The sequence below is a fragment of the Colias eurytheme genome, chromosome 31 (assembly GCF_061535395.1).
Source record: "Colias eurytheme isolate Ceu_HAF_F1 chromosome 31, ilColEury1 Martin Lab GWU primary, whole genome shotgun sequence".
Classification (NCBI taxonomy): Eukaryota; Metazoa; Arthropoda; class Insecta; order Lepidoptera; family Pieridae; genus Colias; species Colias eurytheme.
This window is the reverse complement of record NC_143010.1, coordinates 3,097,725-3,122,901: the sequence shown is the minus strand read 5'-3', so window position 1 is coordinate 3,122,901 and position 25,177 is coordinate 3,097,725. Positions and strand designations below refer to the sequence as shown.

At 34.6% G+C, this 25,177-nt stretch overlaps 1 protein-coding gene and 1 non-coding gene across 6 annotated transcripts; both read right to left on the bottom strand.

Moving 5' to 3' along the window:
- Window positions 1–887: 887 nt before the first annotated feature.
- LOC149895476 (venom protease-like) lies at window positions 888–24,019 on the bottom strand. 5 transcript variants are annotated; one of them, XM_090118851.1, is made up of 11 exons: window positions 16,646–16,744; window positions 16,394–16,452; window positions 7,718–7,807; window positions 6,606–6,693; window positions 5,650–5,754; window positions 4,919–4,983; window positions 4,092–4,252; window positions 3,075–3,272; window positions 2,177–2,366; window positions 1,677–1,846; window positions 888–1,079 (listed from the first exon to the last, which is right to left on the bottom strand). In XM_090118851.1, exons 3-11 carry the CDS (start codon window positions 7,770–7,772, stop codon window positions 906–908), a joined length of 1,206 nt encoding a protein of 401 aa, XP_089974977.1. In that variant the 5' UTR covers window positions 7,773–7,807; window positions 16,394–16,452; window positions 16,646–16,744; the 3' UTR covers window positions 888–905. The 5 variants fall into 5 exon arrangements, with proteins under 5 accessions (XP_089974977.1, XP_089974978.1, XP_089974975.1 ...); XM_090118852.1 differs by lacking the exon at window positions 16,646–16,744 and adding an exon at window positions 16,573–16,620; XM_090118849.1 differs by lacking the exons at window positions 16,394–16,452; window positions 16,646–16,744 and adding an exon at window positions 23,922–24,019.
- A 668-nt stretch (window positions 24,020–24,687) lies between these two features.
- TRNAV-UAC (transfer RNA valine (anticodon UAC)) lies at window positions 24,688–24,760 on the bottom strand. The gene has a single exon. It is a non-coding gene; the product is annotated as a tRNA-Val (tRNA).
- Between the last annotated feature and the right edge of the window lie 417 nt (window positions 24,761–25,177).

Genomic DNA, 25,177 nt, shown 5'->3' with positions numbered 1-25,177 from the left:
ATAGATTATCAACGATATTTTGTGCTTTGAACCTCAGAGGAAGCTTTGAACAGAAATAAAACATTCATTTCAAGGTTATGTAATGAAGACAAATATAATACCACATACTAATAATACTGTAGCAGTAGGTTAGATACCTACTGCTTTTTTCCCATTAATACGTAGGTATGTATGTATCTTTCTTAGCTCTGTAGGGCAGAGCTTAATTGAGACACGTTATGAATTGTTATTTTGATCGGCTGGTAATTTTACTAAATAGGTACATGCGGTAAGTCTTGCCATCACAGACTAATAATAATATACTACGTATACAACTTGCCATGGAAAATTTTTGAACGTTTGTCTTAACCATGTCTGTGGTCTTAACGTTTGTGAGTCATATTGTTTACTAGCTGCACTTCGCAGTTTCACCCGCATTGCTCCGCTCCTGTTGGTCTTAGCGTGATGATGTATAGCCTATAGCCTCCTCGATAAATGGGCTATCTAACACCAATAGAATTTTTAAATCGGACCAGTAGGTAGTTCCCGAGATTAGCGCGTTCAAACAAACAAACTCTTCAGCTTTATATAATATTAGTATAGATAGGTATATTGTATTAATTTTGAAACTTGATGTAGTGATAGGGTTATGATGAGGTAGTTATGTCTTGTTTCTATATATAACTAGCGGTCCGCCCCGGCTTCGCCCGTGGTACATGTCTACGTTTTCTCTACATAAGAACCATCCTCGTACTTCAAGGAATATAATAAAAAATAAGAATTATCGAAATCGGTTCAGCCGTTCTCGAGTTATGCGCTTACCAACACATTTTGCGATTCATTTTTATATATAAGATATCATTGAGTTATGTACATAAATAAAACAAACAAATAATAATAATAAATCTTTAATATCCTAATTACATTTATTCACCAGGCCAAACAACACTCTCTATCCAGTCCAAATAGCTAGATACTCGTGTATATATCGCGGGTTTGCCTGACTGGGCGCATTTTCTGCCAAATGACGTCACTCCTATGACGTAGAATATGCATTGGTTGTCACGTGACGCCACTTGCAAGGGGGAACCGGAGTCGCCCTGGAAATTTAATGTGATTATTGTTATTATTTATAAAATAATACTGATTTATTTTCTTTTCGGAATATTTTCAAATTTAAAGGTAAATTAAGAAAATATTTTTGATTTATTTATTGCATCAGAACATAAACCTAGAGGTTTTCATTAAGTCTTAAAGCAGTATTAATTACAGTGTGAAAAAAGGACAGAGATAGATCGCCAACACTCTGGAAATAGTACTGTTTTAAGACGTCTTTGTTCAGTTGAATTTCATACAGCATTCATAATTAAATAGTGACGTTAAATTACACAGTGCATATTTATTGATATTTATTATTATTATAAAACATTTTATTTTAAAACGAATAAAAAAATAGAAAAACACGCGTTTTTTTTAAAAAGAGCCCGTGTGCCGAGCACACGTGTCAGAAGTGAAACTTCCTTGGCAAGATTCAAAGATACCAAAATCGTCGACTTACTTGAAATGTTACTCTCTACGCGCCTAAAGAAATTTCACTTCAAAAAATATCATCTATAATAATTTTCTCTTCTCTTCTTTTTAATCAAGCGCCTAGGCGTTTAATTAAAAAACCTATTTATTAATTTCCCTATTCATACCTGACAAGTATCCTTCCCCCCTCTCAACTCGCCGGCACACATCTGCGAATTGGCGAATCCTTGCCAATTTCGGTTCATATAATCAACCAATAGTTGATCACAGTATCTATTATCTAGTAATGTAAGAGACACTTTCTGTAACTCTTTCGATGTCTCTGTTATTCGTGAGTCTGGAAAATAATAAAAAAATGTGTGCGTGTTAGTACGTGTGTACACACGTAAGAAGTGAAACTTCTTTATATGACTATATTTTTCAAAAAATAATTTACTATTTGCAACTTTACAGAAATACGTCAATCACGCGTGTGGGATAAAAACAAGATGGCGTGTAACGGAAAAATGTTACGCGTAACGAAAAAAAGTTACACTAAATTTTTTTCCAACCCCGATAAAGAAGTTTCACTTCCAAAAAAACACAAAAAAGTACTAGTCATAAAAAATCACATAAATTTTACAAAATATGTACATATATCATTTTAAACAATCATTTTTACACTCACTTGGATCAGTAACCCCCCACCCCGTAGCCAAGGCTCTAGTATGTCCCTTGAAGTCAGGTTTTACCCATAAACAAGCAGGTCGGATGTTAGTACTAAAGTCTATGTCTGTCATGAGTTCTATTAACGCTATATCGTTGTATTTGCTGGGAGAACGGTATTGTGGATGTGTTATTATGTTTTTTATGCCCACCTGTAAAATAAATAAATATTACTGCCAATATCTGACTAATCTATACTAATATTATAAATCTGAAGAGTTCCCATTTGAAAAATTCTTTCGGTAGATAGCCTATTTATCGAGGAAGGCTATAGACTATATATCATCACGCTAAGACCAACTGGAGCGGAGCAATGCGGGTAAAACCGTGGGGCGCAGCTAGTTTTAAATAAATGTTTATATAGATAACTAGCTGTGCTCCGCGGTTTCACCCGCATGGCTCTGCTCTCGTTGGTCTTAGCGTGATGATGTATTATAAGAAAATGATACATGAACAAAATAATTTTTTCAAATCGGACCAGTAATTCCTGAGATTAGCGCGTTCAAACAAACTCTTCAGTTTTATAATATTAGTATAGATTTGTTTGTACATAAATACATGTGTATATGTTTGTGTGATTAAATTGCATGTGCACGTGTACATATTTGTATGTATGTATGTATACTTTACATTGACCGCCTCCTTGGTACAGGGGTTGACGCGTGAGCGTAGAACCGAGGGGTCCTGGCCCCTGGGTTCGATTCCCGGTGGAGACGAAGAAAAAAAAATGTCTCGGTCTGGCAGGACACAGAAGGCTGATCACCTACTTGTCCCTAAAGATCGATCAGTGAAACAGATGTAAAATGCATCTGTCCCTTACCCCACTAGGGGACATGGGACTTCACTTTATGTATACTTACTTCAACCGGTTCAGCCCCATCCTGCACATTGGGGTCCAGATTCTGATCTCCAAGACGTACTATAGTCGGTGAGTTATTTATTCGTCTTGTTGTTTTAGTACAATGGCCGGCTGTAAGAACGAATCGAGAGCTGATAAGGGACCCTCCGCAGAGGAATATGTAGGAGGTCTGGTCTTCGTCTAACCAGCCTATGGCTGCCTGTGAAATATAGAAATAATATCAATTAAAAGAGAGTGTGTGCCGAGCACGTGTCAGGAGCGAAACTTATTGGGCTGGGGTAAAGATACGAAAATCATCGCATTTTGGGGGCGTGACGGTATTGCCATGAAATTTTACTAAAGAAGTTTTACTTAGGGTAATGAAGATGGAACAGAAATGCAGTCGAATTGATTGATGCCTCCTCTTTTTTTTGTTAACGGCTACAAAGAATGAAAGTACCTAATATCTAATAAGTAATGATATATACTTAGGGCCGATTTTTCAATGCTTGGATAAAACTTATCCGTCCAATAAAGTATTACACGATAATATTAAAATGTCACGTAAACTGTCAAATACGGGCAATTAGAATACGTTTTAAAAATGGTAGTTTTATACATTATTCGACGAATAAGTTTTATCCAAGCATTGAAAAATCGGCCCTAAGAAGTATATTATTCAGGAATAATAGCGGCCTACAGTGTTTAATAAAGTGAGTATTGGATGATGATTGATGTATGGATGGATTGTTGATGGATAGTTGTATGTTTTGTGACCACTATAACTTTTTTACACGCTTTATATTAGCTTCACCTGTATGTTTGTTTTTTGTAACCAACTTCTTTGGGCGCGATTTTGACCCACTTTAAACGGCCAGATTTCGTTCAAACTTTGTAGATTTATTAAGGACCGATGACAATACACTAATTTGATAAAATTATTCCATTTTTTAGTTCGGTTTCTATAAAAAGCGTGTTTTTTAGTTTTTTTTAACTATTATTACTTATATTATTAACTTTATTAACTCCAAATATTTACCATATGCGGAAACTCCCCAGTACTAGCAGCCTCTCCCCCCACGATCAGTTCCACCCCATTATAATCACATTTAGCTGCAGATATGGATAGTGTATCTGGGTCTGGGACGAGGGGGATGAAATCAACCGTTTGTGTCACCCCACGGCTGTATTCTTCGCATTCTGGGGGTAGATAAAAAAAATGTAAGTTGTAGGTTGTGTATAGGACAACTCATGTTTATAAAACTGTATTTAGCATAAGTACATATGAATTGTTTTGTCGCTGTATTTAAATAAATTACTTAAATATTTTTTTACTGTTTTCCAATTTTTAGCACTTAATCTTTTTCAGCTCTCATTTGCTTTGTGGAAGAAATTGTATAATTGACATATTTATAAAAGAAATAAGACTCACAATACCGCCTATTCAAAAGTAGTAAAAAATTGTTCAATTTTGCAACAGTAATGTAATAAATAAATGTTTTATTTATTTAATGTACAAAGTCTATTGTATCGCTTATAAGAAAACTCTGCCCAGTACATGTACATGTAGGCAGAGTTACGCTCAGGACAAATTTTGAGAGTGAGTGTGAGTTTAGTTGTTTTTTGTATGTCAGTGATTTGAAACTATTATTTTATTTTATGAAATCTACTAAGTATACAAAAATAAGTCGGGTTTTCCTTCCTGACGCAATAACTCCAGAAAGCACGAACCAATTTCCACGGTTTTGCATTCGTTGGAAAGGTCTCGGGCTCCGTGAGGTTTCTAGCAAAGAAAAGGCGTCTCTGGTGGCGAAACGGAGTTCGCCGGGTTTGCTAGTTGGCTATAAATTCATAGTTCATACTCACTTCGTTCGCTGAGTCTCAATTTTTTATTTTTATTTGCTGATTGATTCGACCAGACTGGCCTGCGACTGTAACGAAAAATTTAGTAAAATAACAAAATATGTAGTTACCTGAATTACATGTAATCACTACATAGTATAAAACGAAGTCACTTTCTCTATGCCTATGTCCCTTTGTATCTTTAAAACTTCGCAACAGATTTTGATGCGGTTTTTTAATAGATAGAGTGATTCAAGAGGAAGGTTTAAGAATATAATTTATTAGGTTTTAGACAAAGCGGGCGAAGCCGCGAGCGGTAAGCTAGTTTTTATCATAAAGTTATGATACTAGTGGTTTGTCTTGACTTCGCCCGTGGTACATGTACATAATATAATCTATAGCACTCAGGGATCACGTAGTTATATATCCAACTATGAAATTATTTTTGATATCGGTCCATTAGTTTCTGAGATCAGCGCGTTCAAACAAACAAATTCTTCAGCTTTATAATATAAGTATAGATACTAGCTTTTCGCCCGCGTTTTCAAAGGAAAACCCGCATAGTTCCCGTTCCCGTGGGATTTCCGGGATAAATCCTATTCTACGTGTTAATCCAAGTTATTAGTTACCCTCTATATGTGTGCTAAATTTCATTATAATCGGTTCAGTAGTTTATGCGTGAAAACCATACATACATACATACAAACCTTTCCTCTTTATAATATTATTAGTATAGAAGTATAGATATTACTTACTCGCTCTGCCGTGTGGCAGCTTGCAAAATGGACGATCCATCTCTACAGCAAACTATCACACCATCAAATGTGTAGGAGCATATAGATGGGTTAATACCGTTACGGCTGAAAAATAAAACATATATTGTGTTATTTTACTATATAAAAATAAGTCGAGTTTTCCTTCCTGACGCGCTATAACTCCAGAATGCACGAACCGATTAATAATAAATAAATAACTTTATTGGCATTAAAAAATAGGTACAGCTTATATATGAATCCATAGGCTCCTGAATTAGTTAAAGATTTTTTAGTTATAGATTTCCACGGTTTTGCATTCGTTGGAAAGGTCTCGGGCTCCGTGAGGTTTATAGCAAAGAAAAAGTGTCTCTGGTAGCGAAACACAGTTCGCCCGGTTTGCTAGTTATGTATAAATATAATAAAGATTTGGATCATATTTGGATATATAGAGGGGAGAGCACGAAAACTATCGTCAAATTCGTATCTTCCCAAATAATAATTTTCAAATTCCCATTTGTATTGTATTGAAGAGAATTTGAAAAGCGCCTCTGCCGAGCGTAAAAGGAACTAATTTTTTGAAGTGAAACTTCTTTATCGGGGTTGGAAAAAAATTTAGTGTAACATTTTTCCGTTACGCGCCATCTTTTTCTTATCCTTACCACGCGTGATTCGACGTATTTCTCTAAAGTTGCATATAGTAAATTATTTTTTGAAAAATAAGGTCATACAGAAGTTTCACTTCTTACGTGTGTACACTAGTACATGCTCACATTTTTTTTTCGACAAGCCGGTACTGTGTTGCAGCCAATTACGGTACGCGCGATACGTATTCCAATACGCTTATTATAATGCTAATTAAGTAGGTAATTAACTTAACACTTAACAAACAAACAAACTAATAAAACTACTATTAAACTTTGTAATTGTTCAAAACAATATTTAATATAAATACTTACGTATTATCCTCTCTAACAGAAACACACTGATTGGCGGGCACACATCTACCCACTATTTGAGTCGGCTGTACTATACATGGTTCACCAACTGAAAAATAATATTTTTAGTCTAATTAAAGCACATAATATTAAAATACTATACATTAAGGTTTCTTTAGACTTTTAACGTGATAACGTTTTTAAAATCGTTTTAGTCGGATGACATGTTCAGAAACTTGTGTCTATATATACAGTATTATCTATGAACTTGTGTCACACCAAAACCTCACGAGCGCGATCGCAGGTATAACGAGAGAGAGACGGACCGATCTCCCGTCTCATCTCGAGCGCTGCCACCAATAAGACGTTATCACGTAAACATCTCGATCGTAAACGTACTTTACAAACAACCAATTTTTATGTTACCCTAATGAAATAAGTTCGAATTCGAATTAAAAATTTGTTGTAAACTACTTATGTTGATTTTAGTCATTTTTTTTTTACAAGAAATGATGATTTTTTTATCTTTTCTTTTACAGTAGGTAGCAATAGCAATGAAGCCGTGGCTATACGTATCTTAGGCTAATAAAATATTTTAACGGAAAAATGAAGTGTAACTACAAAAACTTAATTCTGACAACAATAATTATTGTTTGATAGGTACAATATTGATTGTGAAGTCCCGTGTCCCCATAGTGGTGTAAGGGGCAGATGCATTATTCATACATCTGTTTCACTGATCGATTTTCTTTAGGGACAAGTAGGTCAGCCTTCTGTGTCCTGCCAGACCGAGACATTATTTTTTTCTTCGTCTCCACCGGGAATCGAACCCGCAGGACCCCTCAGTTATACGCTCAAGCGCCAACCACTGTACCAAGGAGGCGGTACCTATTGTAGTAGGTACAATATAGATTTAAAAAAATAAAAAATGGTGCGTAAAATCACGTAAAATTTAGATGTCGGAATAAATGCAATTTCATATAAAAAATAAACATGTTTTCCTGTACATTTTTTGACCTTTTTATAGGTATTATAGTTATACGTTATAATAATAAATAGTAACCACATTAAATATTTTGTACATAATACAAGATGCTCCACATGACTGGGCTTGTAAAATAACAAAAACTTACTCCTCTGGGGTAATCCTCCACTTGCGAAAACAAGGAAAATAAATAGTATTAACATTTTTAATTACTTTGTACGTTAGTCCATTGTTGTACCTGTAAATAAACATGTTTAGATATTAACTGGAAATTTATAAATCTATTATCTATACCATAATAATATTATAAAGCTGAAGTTTTTCTGTTTGTTTGAACGCGCTAATCTCGGGAACTAGGTACTGGTCCGATTTGAAAAATTATTTCGGTGCTAGCTCATTTATCGAGGAAGGCTATAGGCTATATTATATCATCACGCTACGACCAACAGAAGTGGACTGTGGAGCCTCGGGGGTGAAACCGCGCGGAGCAGCTAGTATGTAGATAAAATTTTTATGTTCATAACTACTATTTAAGGAAGGAATAGACCTCCCCTGAGTATATATGTTCTGTGGAATAGACAGTGTAATAGAAAACTTTAAAATCTGAATTAACACTTTTTTAAATCTGTTTTTAATATTTTTAAAACCTTAGGCTGTATTCAGAAAGAAAGCTGGAAACTTATAATCGCTTATCGGCGCTGGTTCGTTGGAAGGAAAGGAAACAGGTTGAAGCAGACCAATACAAAGTTTATATGGCAGCGCTGACAAGCGCCGGTAAGCGCTTAAATAAGTTTTCAGCTTTCTTTCTGAATACGCCCTTAGAGTATATATTACAATTTAAAAAGTAAGTTAGTTTAAAAGTAAGTTAGTTTAGAAGTGCGTTTAGAAGTGAATAGAAAGCATATATTAGTGATAAGTGTTTATATGCCTACAGACTGCGTTATAAACCTTACGGAGTTTACGGACTGTCTCGCATCGGTGAGTTGTATAATAGACAATGAAAATACTGAATATGTTTATTTGTTAGGGGACTATAATGCCCATCCAAATGAATTGTTTTATAAAGAATTGATTGATTTTTGCAATGAACAAAAATGGCATTGTATTGACATTGAATTATTAGGATTAAATTCTGGTTCCTTTACTTTTATTAGTGATAGCCATGGTAGTAAGAGATGGCTAGACCATTGCTTGGTGACACAAGCAACTAAGCTTACAATAAGACATTGTTATATACAGTATGATAGTTTCTGGTCTGATCACTTTCCTTTGATTCTTGAATGTGACTTGGGGTCTGTAAATGTGAAGATATCAAGGACATTTCTTCCTTTTAATAAAATTGTATGGGGGGAACGGAATACTGAACAAATAAAAATGTATAGCAAAAATTGTAATGATAAATTGAAATTGTTATCTTTTCCTGATGTATTAAATTTGTGTTGTAATAAGCATTGTAATGACATGGAACATAGAAAATTATTAGATAATATGTATAACAAAATTATATCAATATTATGTGACTCCGCTATTAGTAGTAGTGATGACCATAGGCATACCTGTAGGAGAAAAAGAGTTGTGGGGTGGAACCGACATGTGGCTCCAGCATATAGGAAGGCTAGGTCTGCCTTGCAAATCTGGTTAGACATGGGTCAACCACAATTTGGTAGAATATATGATGAAATGCGTGAAACCAAACGCATATTTAAATCACGTTTAAGATGGTGTCAAAATAATGAAGAAAAAATCAAAATGGATATTTTAGCAACACATAATACTAACAAAGATTTTCATAGTTTTTGGAAGGCAACAAATAAGTTAAGTGCAAAGCCAAGCCTTCCTGCTTCTATTGAAGGTTGTAGTGATCCGCATGAAATTGCCCATATCTTTAAATGTCATTTTTCTGTAAAACCTTTGCAAGTGGCTTCATGTGAAGAGGTGCCGGATGCTGAGACCTCCGATGATATTACTATTCGGTTCACTGATAAAGATATTCAAAATAGAATAAACTGCATAACTCGAGGGAAATCACCTGGTCATGATGGTCTCAGCATCGAGCATCTGCGCTATGCTGGACCCCACATGTCGCGTGTACTTGCTTTACTGTTCAATTTATGTATCAGTCATTCTTACCTGCCTTATGACATGATGAAGACAGTAGTTGTACCAATTGTAAAAAATAAAACCGGCGATCTCACAGACAAGGGTAATTACCGACCCATTTCACTGGCTACGGTGATTGCCAAGGTCTTTGATGGGATGCTTGAACCGCTTTTAAAAACCTCTATAAATCTACATGATAACCAGTTCGGTTTTCGAGCCGGACTAGGCACTGAAAATGCTGTCCTGTGCTTAAAACATGTCATCAGGTACTATACATCAAAGCAAACCCCAATCTATGCCTGCTTTCTGGACCTGTCCAAGGCATTTGACCGGGTGTCATATGAGGTCTTATGGAGGAAGCTTAGAGATTACCACTTGTCTCCTGAATTGATCAGGATTCTACAGTTTTGGTATGGTAACCAGGCCAATACAGTTCGTTGGGCTGGTGTTCATTCGGACACATTTAAACTTGAATGTGGGGTAAGACAAGGAGGGTTGACTTCTCCGACACTCTTTAACTTGTACATTAATGCACTTATTGTTGAACTTAGCAACACTCATATTGGGTGTCATATTGATGACACTTGTGTCAATAATATTAGCTATGCAGATGACATGGTCTTATTGAGCGCGTCAGCATGTGGGCTCCGTAAGTTGATTACTATATGTGAAAGGTATGCCGATGGTCATGGCTTGCTCTATAACGCATGTAAAAGTGAGGTTATGGTTTTCGAGGCAGGCCGGAAATCACCCCGGTCAATGCCTCCAATCACCCTGAATGGGCTTGTTTTAAAAAGAGTCAATGAATATAAATATCTTGGCCATATACTGACATCCGACTTGAAGGATAATGCTGACATCGAGAGGGAGCGTAGAGCGTTGTCGGTCCGTGCGAACATGGTGGCCAGGAGGTTTGCTCGTTGTTCCACTGAAGTGAAATTAACACTATTCAGAGCATATTGCTCTAATTTCTACACGTGCAGCCTCTGGTATAACTATGGTCGTCGGGCATACAATGCTCTGCGTATTCAATATAACAACGCATTCAGAGCACTGATGGGGCTGCCTCGCCACTGTAGCGCATCAGGGATGTTTGCTGAAGCTCGGGTAGATTGCTTTTATAGTATAATACGGAAGAGATGTACATCTCTGGTGCGCCGGGTGCGGGGCAGTACCAACACTGCTCTAAAAATGATCGCAGACAGATATGATTGTGTGTACTTGCACCATTGCGAGCAAGTACACACAACCTATATCAATAAAAATAAAATGACATTATATAAATGGTAAATTGTAAAATGATAATATTTAAATAATTAATGTAATGTACTAACATAGTAATTAAGAAATTACTAACAAATGGACCTATGATGTCTTATCAATAAATAAATTATTATTATGTTTCTCATTTCCATAATACTCGGGTACCACCAGAAGGACAGTACCCGGATCTTTGGAAGGCTTACGTGGGGACACGGATCCAACACGCAGAGGCCCTTTCGAGAATTTTAATGTGTTGTGGGACACCAGCCGCAGCCTGCCCATGACTGCACTATAGAGATACAGCCCTAGGCAGTCCGCGGCCGATGTAGGACTATTGCAGGGTATGGAAATTTAATAATTGGGCTATGGATTGGGATGCTAAATGGACTGGTACTGGGGACTATGGGAAACTATGGCACCTGCCTTTCTACTAAAAGAAAGTAAAAATATGTTGGCAGGTGGTGACTCGCCCTCTCACTGTATGGGCCCCCGAAATAAGTCGCTGCAATAGTGCGACAAGGGGGCAACATATTGTGAGCAGCTAAGGGTGGAGAGGCGTCCCTGGACTTTAAACTACGATCACGCGCTCCCTGAGGGTCCAGCATCACGTGCCCACTCGCCACTTACGCTTCGCATCCACCCTTCGAGCTAAAAGCTCTCGCGACTCCACTCTGGCCGGCCGGTTAAGGCAAGCCAGAGGCGGGGGTCCTGTCCTCGTCAGGCTTCACTCCGACCGGCCGGTGAAGGCAAGCCGGAGATGAAGACAGGGGCCTCCCCCGGGAGCACTCGGTTCCCGCGGGGTCGCTACTCCCCGACACCCCGCCACAAGGTGTCCTGCGGGTTGACTGATTGCACGGGTGGAATATCTGTTGTCACGTAGACAACAGATATTCCAACCGCGGGCGATGGGGTCGTCACATCCCTACGCCTTTATTATTATATTATTATTAAAGTATCTTCTTCACTTTACCACGAATTATTCAACAGATGACAATAATTTTATTGAAAAAAAAACATGCATGAAAATTAAAAAAAAGTTTGGAATGGAATTCTGTCATCGTTCTAAAATATTCTTTTGTTATTGTCACACAATATTATGTCCCTCAGCTTATTAATCTGAAGCTTATGTCATCCACTTAAGAAAGACCTTGGTAAAGTCCTATACTTAAGTTAAAATATTTACTTATTTAATAGCACATCAAGACAACGTTTATAAGTAAGGCTGTATCAGCCTTACTTAAAAACGTCTCTTAAATTTAAGAGCCCCTCTTAGCTGTTGGTCAACGTTTTGTTCACTTAAAGCCAAACCTGTGATAAACCCAATTCAGTGTTGAGAAGTGTTTATGCAACTGTTAACTTGTCAAGTTTTAAATCTATTTGAGAGACATCATGGCGGGTATTATTGTCAAACAGCTGTTGTCAATAGTTGCAAAGAATAAAGTTTAATTAGTGTTTTTATGCTATTGCATAGCTTCTATCGCGGACCTTGAGCGCGGGGACCGAATCCAGAAATTGCGCAGGGTCTCTCCAAGTGATCAAGACCACTATTGTTGCTTGTGCAGTTTTGCACAATAGCAATACTCTTTATTGAGTCTATTTTAAATCAAGGTACAAACTACTATGTAAACAAAGTATAATTAATAATGCCAATATGTATGTACATAAAAAATAATCATATTTTAATTAATTATTTTGTATTTTTCTAGATCCTTCAGGCCTTGAAAATCAATTAATCGATCCAACTGTCCCTGATAATACTGCCGTGATAACTAAGAATGCAGTAATCGCAAAATGGCGGTTTTGAGATAAACGCGGGAAAGATATTTTTACATATTTGAGGAGGATGTTTATATTTTATAGCCCTTGAAATCTATCAATAAAATTGGAAAAAATACAAGCTTTACAAAGATAATTATCTTATATTTCATAAATTAGTATATTCATTAATAATGCGTATGATTGCGTTTAGGTTTAGCATCAGGCCATGTGAAAATCACATGATACTAAGTCTAAATACAGTACTTGCGCTCATTACTGCATTATGTTCTAGCGCATGTTGATTACTGCGTTATTGTTTAGTATTTAATACAGGTTTTTAATGTCCGGGGCTAAGTAGATGTACACATAATATCTTCTCACTTTTACACAGATTTAAAAAAAATGCTCTACGGTTGAAACCTACTGCGGGGATATCAAAATTAAACAATTTGTAGAAGAAAATTAAGTCTTATTAAGACAACATTTATTTTAACGTCAGTTAAACTGACATATATACAGGGTGTAATCGTTAAGTGTGCACAGGCGATTATTCCGTAACTATTACAGATATCAAAAAACTATTAACTGATATTGAAAGTACTTAACCTAATGAGTAAAATGGCCATAATAAATTTTAAATTTTTAAAAATAAAACGAGAAATATCCAAATTACTATATAATAATAATATAGTGCCTGGGGGTCTTCATCTCGGATTAGAGTTATAGTGAATGAATTATTATGATCGATGTGGGATATTGTTTTTTAAACTATAAATTGCAATGTTTACCCAATTTTTTTTGTGCACTCCATTGTTTCATTGTTTAAACAAATTATTGTGAAAAATTCATGTTTGACCATAGAGGGTGTCCCAAGAAGTAGTGATATACTGAAGCTGGGAGGTAGAGGACATGAAGGGCTATCCGAATCACCCCCATGTATATTATGCGATTTTTCGTATTTTCGGAGTTATGATGTTTTTTTCAAATTTTCACCTATCGCCGAGTAAGTAGAGATTTTGATTTATGGTGACGTGAATTATGGTGGTAAATGCTTGATTTTTTTTGTGTGCTAAGCTGAAAGATAGGCTAATTCAGTATAGTAACATTTACTATGGTTAGATCTTCGAATGGAATAAAAAAAAGAATTTAATGCCAAAAAGACAAAATTACCCAGTATGTTCATAACTTCAAGGGCCCGTAAAAAATAAAATCACATAAAAAATATCCGTTTGGCTTTTTAAAAACTTACTCTATCTATGAGGTAGCTACCCTGAAAATTTCATTTTATTATTCATAAGACTTCAATCGAAAAATTGAAATCTGAAAGTGGTAAGTGCAAAATTTTAATGCAAACAAAATAAAACCAATTACAAGGTGTTTAATTACAATAAATTTTCAAAATGACCCCCTCTGTCGCTCACTACAAGTGCAACATCACCGGAAAAAGTTGTCTTTTAAATGTCTGAATACCCTTTTATTATTTTAATGGTTTCTTCTGCTACTCTCAATTTCCAGGTTAATTCGTCCAAATTGTGGCATTCTCTCGAGTAGACGAGGTCTTTTTAGTATCTCCATACAAAAAAATGCCGGCGTAGTCAGATTTCATACATCAACACTTCAACTTTGAATGATTCCATCACGAATTTTATAGCCGTCCAGAAAACCGATTATTATCGAGATATCCAGAAAAGGATTTCTGGTATAACCAACTTAGAGACACTTGCAGCAAAATATCATTCGGATTATTATAATTTGCTGAAAAATTCAATTCACCTCAATAATGTTGAAAAGAAAATTAATCTAAGTAGATGCAGCAATGGAGCAAATATACAAGTACCCACATAGAAGAGAATGATGATTGCCAATTTACCATACAAAAGTTGAAAAACGTCATAACTACAGAGCATATCCCGGTAGAAAAAACTATTAAAAAACGACTAATAGAACGCTTTCACGATGATATTATCATTTCAACTCAATATTTGATGTAGGCAACAATGTTGGTAATTGCAATATATTTAAATAAACAGATTTGGTACTAATATTTTTTTTTCTTTTCATTAGTCGTAATTCATTACCTTATTTTTTTAAATGTACTCAATAGAGTACGTTTAATTTATAATTAAACCGGCCGAGAAATTCTATTGTACATAGCAGTTGTGGCTCCGCTCTCCCCTCCACGTTTTTTCTATCTGTTCGAGATCCCAACTGCTATTTTTATACACAGATATCTTTGAAAAATATTCCTATATGTCTACTCGAATAAAAAAAAAGAAATACTGTTTAAAGTGAAAATATATGGTCAAACGTTAATTTTTCATAATATTTTTTTTAAACAACGAAACAATGGAGTACACAAAAAAAATTTGGGTAAACATTGTAATTTATAGTTTAAAAAACAATATCCCACATCGATCATATTAATTCATTCACTATAATTACTCTAATCCGAGGTTATACGGTTTTGAATGCTCCAGGCACTCCACTAATATGACGACGACGCACTGATTTGCTTCAACAAAACGCAGCACTGTATCGTACGGTTACGATCTCGCGAACTTTTACTACACACAAATGCAGTAATGTGGAGAACTGCGTTTTGACGTAGCAATTGATCTACAGACATTGGAATAAAATGTTACAGTAATGGCTATTACTGCACTTTATTTTAGGGTATCTTAACAAGAACTGCATTCTTTTTTAGCACATGTTTAATACGGCGCTTTTTCTTATCATTGATATAGTTTTCATGTAAGTACTGCAAAAATCGTTAGCTAAAAAACATACTTCCGGGTAACTTTTTTATGAAATTAATTTTTTTTCATGTTAATAAACCCCTTGGGATCCCATTTCTTGCAAAAAGTAAAAATCCCAAAAATGTCGATTACTGCATTCTTTGTTATCGGGGCAGAATATAGAAGATGAAGACGAAAACATAAACAGGGCCATTTATATTGAAGCTTATTTTAATCAATAAAACTATATTTTATTATATCATTCTAATTTTATTTATTTTTTTGTAAATATTCTTCCTCTAATGTAAGTATTTGGAGCTTTTTCTCGTGAAGCTCCCTTTCTTGTTCCATTCTTAATAGGTGAAGCTCCCTCTCTTGTTCTATTCTAATTAGATGCAACTCTTGTTGCTGCTTCATTAATTCCTCCCTGCTTTTTTTTGCAAGGAGGAATAATTGATGCTCATAATCGGAATTTGAATTCCCACTGTAAAAATAACAAACATTATCTATATCTTCTTCTTCTTCTTCTTCTTATATATAAAAATGAATCGCAAAATGTGTTGGTAAGCGCATAACTCGAGAACGGCTGAACCAATTTCGATAATTCTTTTTTTATTATATTCCTTGAAGTACGAGGATGGTTTTCATGTAGAGAAAACGTAAACATGTACCACGGGCGAAGCCGGGGCGGACCGCTAGTAGTATATAAAACTCAAAGATGACTGATATAGTGATCTATCAATGCACAGCCAAAACCACTGGACGTATCAGGCTGAAATTTGGCATGCAGGTAGATGTTAGGACGTAGGCATCCGCTAAGAAAGGATTTCCCGAAATTCTTGTGGGAATAGGGAAAAACGGGGATGCACGTACAAAGTAGTGGGCGGAAGCTAGTTTCACATAAATCACAGCTGAACAATAATCACAGGAAATTTCATGACATTCTATTTACAACATTACATACTTACGTTTTTTTTAGTTGAGCTTGGAAATTATGTGTAGATTTTGTTACTCGTGGCGATTCAGGCTAAAAATAAAAAAAAATAATTATATCAAAATAATACAAATTCTATTTATAATACTGATATTTTTGTATATTATAACTGATAAAATATTATACAAATTATTATATGTATAATATGATTACCTTTGCACGTGCAGTGCTTTCTAATGAATCATTAGCAGGACTTGGTGGTGGAAGGGCCTGTCATGTTTCTCACCTTTCTAAAATTTGAAGCCTTAGCCCGATTCTTCATATTCCTCCACTGATTTTGTATTTGGTTCATGTCTCTTTTATGGAGTGAAATGATATTGTAACTAAAATATAAAGACAATAATAATGTTATTACAGGTACATTTATTAATCACAAGAAATTGTTAGAATAAGCAAAACTAAAATAACCAAAACCAACCAAGACAAAAGATCTTCCCATGCAAGTTTTTTTGCTGTATTTGTGTTTGTCGACGTATCCTTATTCTCTAATATATGTGCTCGCTCGAGCACTAATTTTCGAAGCAGTTTCTAAAGAGAAATATATATTTATTAATAACTAGCGGTCCGCCCCGGCTTCGCCCGTGGTACATATTTACGTTTTCTCTACATAAAAACCATCCTCGTACTTCAAGGAATATAATAAAAAAAGAATTATCGAAAGCGGTTCAGCCGTTCTCGAGTTATGCGCTTACCAACACATTTTGCGATTCATTTTTATATAGGTATAAGATTAAAACATGTAAGGAAATAAGTACATTCTATTAGATTTTGTGTGTACATTACGTACCTTATCCTCCTCACTCCAATTCGTCGAACGGGAACGTTTATTGATCGTTGAGCTCATTTTAATTAAAACTGAATTTGAATTTATCAATAAATATCAATAATCTCAAATCTGTGATAACGACAAATGTTTGAAATTAGAAAGTTTTTAATTTCCTGTCAGTTAAACGTCAATGTCATGTAAAATAAAGTCTTTTGCTTTTGTCGTAGTCTATTGTCAAAAAGTACAATTGTGAAGTTTTACGTGAATAGTGGGTTTTATTTCAATATAATGTTACTAGAAAAGTAGAAAAAAATATTTTGACGTTACTCAGTTGAGAGTGTGGTTGAGAGACTGCAGGGAGAGGTTTACGTATGTTTATTTATTTTATCCATTGATCAGGGCGCGGGAGCCGGGAGTTGAGAGTTATATAGCTGAGATGTGTAATGTGTATAAGCAACAGATCAGTCAGTTTTTAAGTTATAAACAGACGTTCGAATTTGGTACGGACCGCACCGTGACCTTGGTGCGCTCCGGACCATATTCGATCGTGTGTACAGTGGTCCGCCGGACATAATTATTATTATTGACGGTACGGTTGGTTCGATGGTTTTTTCATCCGAACTTGGTGCGGACCGTACCAAATTCGCGCGTGTGGACGGGCGATCGCACCGGACAGCGCATTAGTCATAGACTATATACTTATTACAGCTTTAGTCACAGTTCAACCGCCAAACAAAACGGACGTCGGTCGATCGTTATCAATGGCGATGGCGTCGGATGACGTGGCTAATACTGAAAAAAGATTAATAATATAAATTTTAGAACTCTACAAAGATTTATGATATGACTGCATATGTCTGAATGAATCCCTGTCTTTTAAATATAATTTTGCCCATTCTTTTCTCTTCGTTTTCTTCTTTTCAATGGTTGTAACTTGTACTTGTACTTGTACCAAAAGAAGCCTTGAACTGAGGTCTACATGTGAAAAAAATACAACATTCTAACCACGAATTTATTACGAGAAATAGATTTTCAAAGAATTCGGTTTGACTTTTAATGAGATTACTATGATCAATGCTCGAAATATTCACAAAAAAAGGAGATTAATTTGTATTAATTTGATATTATTGAATTGTCTTATAAATCTAAGATATTTTTTTTGTTCAGTTAATTTATTACATTGTAATAAATTAACCTTTTACCTACATATAATAATATATTGAAATATCGACTAACTAACGACTAAAACAAACAAAAACTTGGTAATAGATAGATGATATATATAATTTTGTTTACTAGGGACAACCCTGACATTCTTTGAAAATCTATATCTCGTAATAACTTCGTGGCTAGAATGTGGTATTTTTGTCACATGTAGAACTCAGTTCAAGGTTTCTTTTGGTACTAAACAGAGCTTCTACTAACGCCTGCATATAATATAAAAAAATAAAAACGAAAATCAGTAAAAATTACAATACTTTCGCCTCTATCGACAATATCGAAAATTTCAAAAAGGGATAATTTGCGCCTTTAATCACTTCATATATTAGCAACATAATAAATTATCTAGTCACTAGTGTATCTATTTTTTTATACGAATTTATTTAGCTCAGTCGGCCGCGAAAATTCCAATATTTTAAATGTTTTTTTAAAAATCGTAAATTTAATCGTAATTTTTAAACTAAGAAATATTTTCTTTGTGCGGCAATGCCTGGACGGATAGCCGAAACCGATTGAATATTGAAACTGTAAAGGCGAAGCTGCAAATTAATTAAATGTAATTTTAAATTATCGTGCAAAGATTTTTATACATTCGCTTTAGAAAATGAAGAGCTATTAAAAGCTGTTTCTTCCAACAGCAAATATAAATGCCAAAAATAAATTTTCTCTATTTAACATTGCTGTTTTAATTATCTCCCGTAAAAGATAACTAAAACTCGTATTTTTGATGCTGTTAACCCTTAAATCCTGGCATCTTAAATACTGGCAACCCTAGGTGCGGTGCGGTCGTGTGGCGAGTCGATCGCACCGCACGAGTACGGTGGTCCGGTCGCACCAGTTCGAACGTCTGTTTATAATATTACAAGTAAGGCTGTTACATAATTAGTCTGACTATAAATACTGTTACCTAAGTACCTACATTAAAAAAAATCCATATTATTTCAAATTTAGAATCAGTCGTTCTGATAATAATATTATCATTATCTATGTTTTCTAAAAAAATGTATAATATTAACTACATATTTTGAATTTGGAATCAGTCATTCTGAATATTGCATTAGCTTTTCGCGCCAGTCGGTAGTATTTTTTTTTTATTAAAATGCATTGTTGTAATAAATAAACAAATTGCTGTTATTAGTGATAGCATTATACCTATTATAAAGTTAGTAGTTATTAGAGCCATACAGTTAATAAATAATTTTTAAACTATTCGCTTGGTAATTGTCGTATTTTTATGAATATTAATACCTGTGTGATTGAAAAATATGTATCTTACCATGGTGAGTACCTAAGTATAATATATAAAAACAATATATGTATTTAAGTTTTCAATTTAAATTGATGGATGTTATTGTGATGATACTGTGTCTGTGATTATAGGATCATTTATCAAGTAAGTTCACGTGACAGTCCTCGTCCGCTTTTTCTAAAACCTAATAAATTATACACTAAAACCTTCGTCTTGAATCAATCAAAACAGCCGCATCAAAATCCGTTGCGTAGTTTTAAAGATTTAAGCGTACAAAGGGACACAGGACAAGAAAAAGCGACTTTGTTTTATACTATGTAGGTAGTGACAATACTCAAATTTATGAAAAAAAACGTAAAGAATGGTCAATAGGCTTACACAAAAAATGTAAATAAGAGAAGTATAAAGACAAGATGATTCTTATAAACAACTAGTTGTGCTCCGCGGTTTTACGCGCAATGCTCCGCTCCTGTTGATCTTAGCGAGATGATATAGATAATATTATAGCCTATTCCCTATACTATAGCCTTCCTCGATAAATGGGCTATCTATCACCGAAATAATTTTTCAAATCGGACCGGTAGTTGCTGAGATTAGCGCGTTCAAACAAACAAACAAACTCTTCAGTTTTAATAATATTAGTATAGACTACATATTATAGATATAGACTATAGATACCTACATAAAAACTACAAATGAATTGATTTTGTCATCTTCCTACTTGAAATCGTAACTACGCCATAGAACAAGGAAAATATTGTAAAATAAGTAATTTGCATGATTTATGAGCAGTTTGTTGTCACATTTTTATTAAAAACTAGCGGTCCGCCCCGGCTTCGCCCGTGGTACATATTTACGTTTTCTCTACATAAAAACCATCCTCGTACTTCAAGGAATTTAATAAAAAAAGAATTATCGAAATCGGTTCAGCCGTTCTCGAGTTATGCGCTTACCAACACATTTTGCGATTCATTTTTATATATAAAGATCTAGTTTTATTACTATCAATATTGTTTCAATGAAATCTATTTTTGAATGGCTATTTTTACGCCTTCCATGGTGAAGAACACCCACAAAATTTTATAAAAACAAAAACAAACATTACAATTTTATTTATTTGTAATTCTCAATCTTCCTTTACTTAGATGCTTACTTCCATATCACTACATAGTATAAAACAAAGTCGCTTTCTCTGTCCCTAGACCCTATGTATGTTTAAATTTAATTATACCTACTAGTCTAAGATCCCACCGCAGGATCAGTGCGTTCATCGGTTTTTTGCTGAAAACCGAATTTTTATATCATTTGACGTGACGTGTAGACTATAGGTACATTTTATTCAAAAAACAAGTGAGCGAATTTTTTTCCCAAAAATCGATTAGAAAAATTTTAATTAAACATGCTTGCGGCCAAATTTTGACTGGCAACCTAGTCGATATATATTCTCCTAATTATAAATATACATAAAAATTCGGTTTTCAGCAAAAAACCGATGAACGCACTGATCCTGCAGCCGGATCTCGTACTATACCTACTGTGTGTGATGCTAATTTGCTTATTAAACGAAATAGCACAAAAAATACTTCATGTTTGTGTAGATATACCGTGTACCCATACGCATACCTTATATGCACTTGAAGTAGATTAAAAAAAACAAGGAAAATAACAATAATAAAAACAGAAAAAATGCAACAGTCTCTGATTCACATTAAAACTGTAGTAATTTTCCTACATCTTAAATAATAATAGTTTATAAAAACTAAAAAACACGCTTTTTATAGAAAACCGAACTAAAAAATAGAAAATTTTATCAAATTAGTGTATTGTCATCGGTCCTCAATAAATCTACAAAGTTTGAACGCAATCGCCGTAAATCGCGCCCAAAGAAGTCGGTTACAAACAAACAAACATACAGGTGAAGCTAATATAAAGCGTGTAAAAAAGGTTTGAAAGAATACGCATTTTATAGGTCTTCTTATAAATATATCGGCCTGGTTTCATATATTATTATCAAAAAACAAAATACGGTCGCATTTAGAACCTCCTCTATTTTTTGTAGTCGGTTGTAAATACAATAAACTTGAACACAGATAATGTAAAACTATACATGTTTGGAAAGTCCATTACAATGTATAAGGATGTATCAGAATTCATAGCCTATGCACAGTATTACAATACTATTATTGTAATACTGTGGCCTATGTTACTCTTAAAAGAATTCGTTTTGGGATTAAATCGGAAACGTATTTAAATATCGTAATAATAAACTTTAGAAATTTATTAATAGTGGTTAGAACAGATAATAGAATAGAAACTAGCTTTTCGACAGCAGCTTCGCTAGAAATAGGTATTTCCCATAAGAATATTTCCCCGTGGTAAAAAACTAAAAAGTAGCCTTTGTAATCTTATAGTTATAACTAGAGATGCAACGAATAGTTGTTTGGCCGGATACCGGATACCGGATGTTCGGCCTGACCACCAGCCGAATGTTCGGTATCCGGCCGCCGAATATTCGGCCGGCGGCATTTTGAGTTTCGTAGGTGCGTGTCGCGCACCGGCACGCCGCCCGCGCCGTGCAGGTGCAGGACTTGTTTCGTAGTGAACGTTCGCGCGGTCACAGTTCTTGGTAGAGACACTTTTATCGTCAGTCAGCACGAAACAATTTCGTGAAAAAAAATTTCGTTAAAAATAATAAAAAGCTTCAATTACAACTGTGTCTTTATTTAGATTCTATTTATAAAATCTACCAAGTTTACTATCCGGTATCCGGCCTGATAGTACATTACCATCCGGTATCCGGCCGGATAGTAAAAAAGGGCCGGATAAGCCGGATACCGGATAGGAACCGAATATTCGGTGCATCTCTAGTTATAACTTATAACTATACAGGGTGTCCCACTGTTGGTATACTAAGCTCAAAGGAGGTTATAGTTTTGCATACGCTGACTACGTAAAAAATACTTATAAAATTCCAGACGCAGTTTTTTTTCAAATAGATGAATTCTTAAAACTCTATGTGTACACCCATAACAAGCAAACCGCCCAGATTTGCTACCAGCATGTGAAGCACGTTTAAGATTATGTTTTCATAGACAAAATGCTCACATTAGCGAAGCGGTATATGCCGGTTGCGCGAAGCTAGAGAAGAAAACATGGATTTTCAGGAAAAATTTAGCAAAAAATTTTTGACGTAATTTTGTTGTTTAAGTATTTTTTACGTAATCAGTGTATGCAAGACTACAAGACCCTTCGCGCTTAGTATACCAATAGTGGGACACCCTGTATACAAATAAAAAAATAATATTAGAAAATCGCTGCGTTGCGACGTGGACGATAGACGAACCAACAGACTTTCGCATTTATTGGTAGGTATATCAAAATATAATTACAATAAAGAGTAAGGAATACTATAGACTTTCTCTACATAATTAACTTTGTCAAATTGTAGGAAATTATATTAAAAAAAAGACGTGTGTCACTCGGGGACTGCCGCGGTAAAGCTATTGCATGCTGCCTTCAAGCCTCACCTCCGTGCGTAAGGTTTTTTTTTTTTTTTATGGTAGAAGAAGGCAAACGAGCCGACGCGACGCCTTGCCTGATGGTAAGCTAAGTGCGCCGCCCATAGACTACCGTAACTAGGTTACGGGTGTTGTCTACTGGTAGAGGGAGAGGGACAGGATATTTAGTAAGGTTTTTTCGTTACGGAATTTCTGGATTCGGTCCCCGCACTCAAGGCCCGCGGTAGAAGCTATGCAATAGCTTAATTAATACCTACCTGACTCTTTAAAAGTCTTTTGAACTTTAAAAAGCTGACTTATAATCTTTAGATTATAGTCGTGTTTGTATTGTTTTATACCTACACTAAAATAGAATTAATTTTGATGAAACTTGTGATTCAATTGAACATAAATAAATAAAACTTAGTAGGTATATATGGTGGAAATTTTTCATTGATAAAAATTAAGAATAGGTGGAAATTTTTGATGGACCCTAGAGGAGATAGGTAGCAAAATTTTCTAAAAACCATAATTCCTTGATTATACAAAATAAACTATACTGAATACAGTTATTACTACTCACTTATTCCATTTACACACCATACTTAGGTATTTTAAAACTAAACTACAAATCTACATAAAATGACTGCAGATGATATCCTGTTTTGAAAAAAAAAACTCAAAATTCATTTCCAAATACATACATACTTGAAGGAATAAACAGAAATATACAAGATAAGTCGAATAATAAGAAAAATACAATCCTTACCTCGATTTTTCTCACGATTTTAAAACAAATTTGAATTATAATTAATTTTTAAAACACGTCTGCAAGCTAACTTACAAGGACACAACTGATTGAATTCAAAGTATTACATAGATTAGTTATAAATAGAGGCGGTGAATCCATTTTAATATTATAAACGTGTGTCTGTCTCTTACGCTTTCACGGCTAAAGAATAGCTCCAATTTCGTTGAAGGAATGAATGACAATAGTTGAAAACACACTACTGTGTTCATTTCGGTGTATCAGTTGCATTAAACTAATCTGATTTTTTATCATCCTCGTGACCCCAATAAGGTCGAAGTAATAAATTATTAAGATGTGTATTCTTATTTTTATCAAGAAGTGATACGTCATAGGAGTGCACTGTGCAAGTAATCAAGTAAAAACTTTATATCAATTTGATGGCGAAAATTAGATTGAAAATAACATAAAATTGACATATAACATTATCAAGCTTATACAAATAAGCTAAAAAAATAACAGAACCATCCTTAATTATTTTCCTAAATAAAGTATTTTATAGTCATAATATGCGAGTGGAACCGCAGGGTACAACTTGTATAAAATAAAATAGCTTTCTCTGTTTTATCATTACTCTGTGCACCTGTACTTGAGTTAATCCGGTTTGAAGACATGCATCAAGATTCAAGAGCAAGTTCAAAATAGCGCTACTTTTCCACGAAATACTACTTTTTCTGTTCAAAAGGTATAGGAGGTGGAATAATAAAAAAGAAAAATAAAAAAGTTATGATTCCGGCCAGGATCGAACTGGCGGCCTTCTGCGTGTAAAGCAGATGTGATAACCACTACACCACGGAACCCGTTGTTAGTAAGCTGAAAATAAGTATTGTATGGTTTTTGAAAACTTGTTCTGTACGATAAAATTACAGTTTTATAAAACTTTATTGTTTGCAATAAATTAATTATGCAAGAAATACGAAAAATACAAGAAAATAATAGTTGAAAACGTATTTTAAAGATGGCGTTGATATTCGTACAATAATGAATAATATTTAAAACATATTAATTTAAATACAAGTAAGGATTAATAAATAATATTTTATCTTGTGGATTTTAACACTTTTTTCGAAATAAAATTAATTCAAGAAACAGAAACTGGATTTTCATGTAAATAATAAAGTTTAACTGTGTGATACATTTATATAAACATAGATGGCGCTGTTATTAATTTCTTGGCAAGTGTGGACTCGTTCTAGTTAGTAAAGTTTCCGCTAGAT

Coding starts and splice junctions, on each gene's coding strand:
- LOC149895476 (XM_090118849.1), bottom strand. CDS start 7,772: ATGTTAATACTATTTATTTTCCTTGTTTTCGCAAGTGGAGGATTACCC. Junction 4,984..5,649: donor GCTGCCACACGGCAGAGCGA/GTAAGTAATATC, acceptor TTTTCGTTACAG/TCGCAGGCCAGTCTGGTCGA. Junction 3,273..4,091: donor CTGGGGAGTTTCCGCATATG/GTAAATATTTGG, acceptor TATATTTCACAG/GCAGCCATAGGCTGGTTAGA.